A 5379-nucleotide genomic window follows, 5' to 3' on the forward strand; every position below is an offset into this window, starting at 1 on the left:
TAATAAAATTTTTTTTTTTTTTTTTTTTTTTTTTTGGTACTAGGGATTGAACTCCAGTCCTTGGGTTTGTGAGCCAGGCGGTGGAACCACTGAGCTAAATCCCTGGCCCTCTTTTGTTTTGTTTTGTTTTGTTTTGTTTTTTGAGACAGGTCTTGCTTAGTATTTCAGGCTGGCCTTGAACTCACCATATAGCTGAGGTTGGCCTTGAACTCATGGCTGAGATTACATAGCAGGCCACTATCCCCAGCGCCAACTTGTAATTTTAATAAAGGCCCCTGCATTATATTGTTTTGTATGTCTTTAGAGTTTCACTTAACAACAGTAATGTCTCATTCATTGAAGCAGTGGTTCTTAGATACAGTTGGTTACATCCTTGGTTCTCTTTAACTTGTTTCTCTCTCATCCATATTTTCTATCAGCTTGTATTGTAATTGAATTTAGAGGCTGGATTAGAGTCTGGTTCAGTTTTTTCTTTTGATAAGGATGCTTTGCAAAAAGAAAAAAAAGAATGCTTTGCAGCTGGGGATTTAGCTCAGGGACACCATGCCTGCCTTGCCAAAGTGCAAGGTCCTGGGCTCAATCCCCAATACCCTCCCCCAAAACAATGCTTTGCAGACAATGTTTGTGTTGTTGTTGTTGTACCATGTCAGTAAGTATATGTTACCAATTTGTTCACTTATAATAATACAAAGATTGTTCACTGGGCTCGAGGTGATGTTGCATGCCTGTAATCTCAGCTACTTAAGAGGCTGAGGCAGAAAGATTGTGAGTTCATAGCTATCTTGGGCAAGTTAGCCAGGTCTTAAAGTAGAAAGAGACAAGCTGAGTATGTCACTCACTGCTCTCTGGCTCAGTCCCTAGTAGCACACATGTGCTTGCATGCATACATACCCGGTGTGGAGGTTGTCCATTGGATTCAGATGTAGTCAGCCTGATGAATCTGGTATAAAGTTCCTCAGTGTCTTTTCATATAGTAGTTTAAGCACTTGGGTAGATTCCTGAATTAGTGTTAATTTGTTACTTTCTCATTCCTACTCCCCTCCAGGAATCCATACCTGTTTTGTATGTAAGCAGAGTGGGGAAGATGTTAAAAGGTGTCTTCTACCCTTGTGTGGAAAGTTTTACCATGAAGAATGTGTCCAGAAGTACCCACCAACTGTCATGCAGAACAAGGGCTTCCGGTGCTCCCTCCACATCTGTATAACCTGCCATGCTGCTAATCCAGCCAGTGTTTCAGCATCTAAAGGTAGGACGTTTTCATGTGGACCAGGCTCAATATGTAGGACCTTGTTTTCATTGGCAGCAGATACTTTCAAACAGAATCTGGAAAATGTATACCATCTAGTTTGTTGGCTGCATAGAGTGGCAGCATAGGGAGCATAAAGTAGAATAATGGATTAGTTCCATAATCACCACTTTGTGTTCCATGGATCCTTGGCATTATATGATAGTTTTAAATATTTGCATTTTATGTGAGATTTGGTTTCAAAAGTGTTCTATTGCATTCCTTGTAGATGAATAATCGCCTCCACATGTATTACTTATTTTGAGGCTGATTCCAGTCTTCCTAGGAGTCAAGCAGTGGTTTGGACCAGCCTTTCCTTGGCTCATTTACAGTTATGGAATTGGAATCCATTTTTGGAGGCGTAGACATAACTCCGTTTATGGTAGATTACATGTTTAAGATCTATTGTTTTAGAAACCCTTGTATTGGCACACACATGTAATCCAAGCACTTGGGAGGCTGAGTTAGGAGGATTAAGAGTTTGAGGCCAGCTTGGACAACTTAATGAGACTTTATCTCCCAACCAAAAAATAAATAAAACTCCATTCTTACATTTTCTTAATGCTAGCAAATTGATTTTGATTAACTCACATGATTCTTGTATATAATTTTTTTTTTTCTCTTGCCTTGTTTTCTTCTCATATATTTAGGTCGTCTGATGCGCTGTGTTCGTTGTCCTGTGGCATACCATGCAAATGACTTTTGTTTAGCTGCAGGGTCAAAGATCCTTGCATCTAATAGTATCATCTGTCCTAATCACTTTACCCCTAGACGGGGCTGCCGAAATCATGAGCATGTCAATGTCAGCTGGTGTTTTGTGTGCTCAGAAGGTAAGACATGACTTCTCTCTGTATGAGTGATGTAAAAGGGATTAATATTTGGTTTTAATACTGTCCATTTCCTCCTCCATTCCCACCAGACAGCTTCCTGCTGACCTACTATCCATCTAGCAGAGTCATTCTGTTGATTTTTTACCTTATATTCTAAGTTATGTCCCATAGTGTCCTTCCCTGCAAAATTGATATGCTTGCCATTGTTTTCCCCTCATCACTGTTGGCCTTCATTCAACAGTTTTTCTTCTGTCCGTATTTTTTTCATGTAAATTTTCTATCTTAAAGCCTGAATCAAATTCCATTTTGTACATGAAACATTTCTATTATTTCTTGAGTGCCAGCTCAGTGAAAGCATCAGATTAAATTACTGTACTATCAACCAAATTGTTACCCTTTGGGTAACTAAACCTAGAAATGCTGTAGAAGTATTGTGCCATTGTTTCAGTTGACTTTATATCACTTTTAATATCCTGTGCTAAGATAGATTTGGGTAGTTTAGTGTACATTTCAGAATGTGTACTTGTATTTAAGATGTTTAAAAAGCAGACTTTTTTCTCAAATGAGATCTAACTCTGAATATGAGCTCTGGTATACAATAGAATGGCATCTTCTCTATTTTAAGAATATAATCCTAATTATTTGAGGAGACAAAAAAGTAACATGGGAAAGAAAGTTTGACAGAAATAAATTTTTAGTGAGATTTTTAAGAGTAAAAGAGGCACATTGAGAACAAGATGAACTTGGTATATACCTTTGAAAGACTTTACTCTTCAGGGTAAAAGTTAAATATGGCAATTGTTGGTATTTGAAATATGAATCTTGCTGGGCTGGGGATGTAGCTCAGTGGTAGAACCTTGCCTAGCATGCCTGCTGCCCTGTTCAGTTTCCTGAATGTTGTATGTGGGAGCTGGAGTGATATTGTCCTTACCTGAGATACAATATCTTTGTTATCTTCAAGGATGAAATTTTCAAAATCAGGTAAGTGGATTAGAAGTCTTTTTTGGCGGGGGTGAGCATACTGGGGATTGAACTTGGGACCTTGCACTTGAGAGGTAGGTGGTTAAATCCCTTGCCCTAGAAGTCACTTTTGAGAGCAGGTTTTTTTAAGAAATGAAAATTGTGCTGGGGGGTTTAGCTCAGTGGTGCCACCATCTGCTTTGCAAGAGCAAGGACCCAAGTTGATCCCCAGTACCAAAAAGAAAAAGAAATGAAAATTGTAACTGTTGTGTGTGTATAAAAACTAATGATGGAAAAGGAAGATTTAAACTGAAATTTAGTCAACAAACCACAGAACAGTAGCAGCCATGATTTCTTTTCACCAATTAAAGTCACAAATGTTTTAGTTGTTGAAGATATCTTCAAATATCAGTTATAGTCAGAGTTTATAGATTTATAAGTAGCATTCTGAAAAGGGGCCAGGGATGATAAGTACCCTGCTTTGCTTGGAGTGTTAGATGCATAGATGGATGTCTCTCACCATGTTACATATACTTCTTTTTCAGACAGGATCTCACTATGTCTCCCCAGGCTGGCCTCAAATTCAAGGTGATCCTTCTGCCTCAGCCTCCCAAATGCTGGGGTTTCAGGCATGTGCCACCACGCCTGGCTCATTTTTATCTTTTTGGCAACACAGCAAAATGTGTAACTGTACAGTTCTGAAGAGTTAATAACTTAAAATAGAAGGAACCAATTAACAATTAGAAATATTACTTGTGTGCTTTATAGTACTAGTTGATTTATTAGCTATTTGGTTCTCAGATATGGGCGTTGTTCATTGAAGGAAATCCCATTAAGGCATTTACAGCTTAGCAAGGAAAGTGAATTTTCTCCAAGGTCATGTAGTCAAAGAGCTATAATTCTAGCCTTAATTTGACATCATTAAAACTTGTGTTCTTTATAATATGCTCATTGCATGTCATAGGTATTGTCTTTATTATATACATGTATATGTTTTAATATGCATGTATTTGTATACATACATACTTTTAATAGCCTTAATTTTTACTTCATTGCCTTTGTTTACATTATCTTTTCCCTTTTTTTCCCCCCATATTAGGGATCCAACTCAGGACCTTATGCTTAGGAGGCAGGCCTGGCGTCACTGAGCTAAATCCCTGGCCCTGCCTTTGTTTATTTTTGCCAGGAACACTTCCTCTTTACTATCTGTAAATTTAATAAATTTCAGAGTAAGGGAAATTCAGGAATACCAGGAAGAAAATAATTCTTATAGGAAAGTCTTTCTGGATAATTTACTAATCTACAACAACCTTGGTTAGAGAAATAGGTAATTGGGTAGGAGCTGAGCAAAAGCTGTTTCACTTGGGTCCTTACTTAGAATCTTGTTTGTAAATATCATGTTCTTTGATTCTTACAGGAGGCAGTCTTCTGTGCTGTGATTCTTGTCCTGCTGCTTTTCATCGTGAATGCCTGAACATTGATATTCCTGAAGGAAATTGGTATTGCAATGACTGTAAGGCAGGCAAAAAGCCACACTACAGGGAGATTGTATGGGTAAAAGTTGGACGATACAGGTGAGTAAACATGAAGACAATGGCATTTGGGTATCATTCTGTTTCTTGAAGTCTCTCAGATACTTTGCTTAAATTCTTTCCTGCTCCTATGATGAGGATTAAACCCAGAGTCTTAACACTAAGCTACTTCCTCAGCACCCTCCCACAGTTTTATTTTATATATTTATTTATTTTTAATTTTGAGACAGGTTTTCAACTAGGCTGATCTTGAACTTGTCATCCTCCTGCTTCAACCTCCCAGAGTGTGCTGGGATTACAGGTGTGCACCACCATCATAAGCACATTATTTAACTTTAAATATAAAATGATCTTCCTCATTGGACATAGCCCTCTTCTACCTAAGTAATTTTTCCTTGCAAGAAAGAAAAACTGATTTGCAGTTAAATCAGTGAAGCAAGCACTAAGCCAAGCCTGATGACACACACCTATAATTCCAGCTCTTTCTTCACTACAAATGAGACTCTATTTCAAAACAAAACAAAATGCAAGTACTTTAATACAGTAGCAATAAGTAAATGTACTACAGTAGTAATACATGTGTTATTAAAAACAAACCCATAAACTCACAAATAAGAAAGATGTTTATTTGCAGATGTATCAATATACAGTAATGCCTATTCCCACCAAATAATTGTCCCTATAATTGATACAGTTTTGTTTCTTCCTTTTGTTTAAAAAAAAAAAAAAAAAAATTTTTTTTTTTAAAAAAAGAAATTTTTTTTCTTTAATT

General features: G+C 37.3%; 1 protein-coding gene across 4 annotated transcripts in view; it reads left to right on the forward strand.

Moving 5' to 3' along the window:
- The window catches only part of Nsd1 (nuclear receptor binding SET domain protein 1), a 141287-nt gene that overhangs the window by 102825 nt on the left and 33083 nt on the right, over positions 1–5379 (forward strand). For all 4 annotated transcript variants that reach the window (XM_010622071.3, XM_010622072.3, XM_010622070.3 and 1 more), the window contains exons 13-15: positions 1046–1246; positions 1936–2115; positions 4493–4649. In XM_010622071.3, the coding sequence (XP_010620373.1) occupies positions 1046–1246; positions 1936–2115; positions 4493–4649 (538 nt within the window). The remainder of the gene's footprint in view (positions 1–1045; positions 1247–1935; positions 2116–4492; positions 4650–5379) is intronic.

This window comes from Fukomys damarensis, unplaced genomic scaffold, assembly GCF_012274545.1.
Source record: "Fukomys damarensis isolate Sample0158 unplaced genomic scaffold, DMR_v1.0_HiC HiC_scaffold_9, whole genome shotgun sequence".
Taxonomy (NCBI): Eukaryota; Metazoa; Chordata; class Mammalia; order Rodentia; family Bathyergidae; genus Fukomys; species Fukomys damarensis.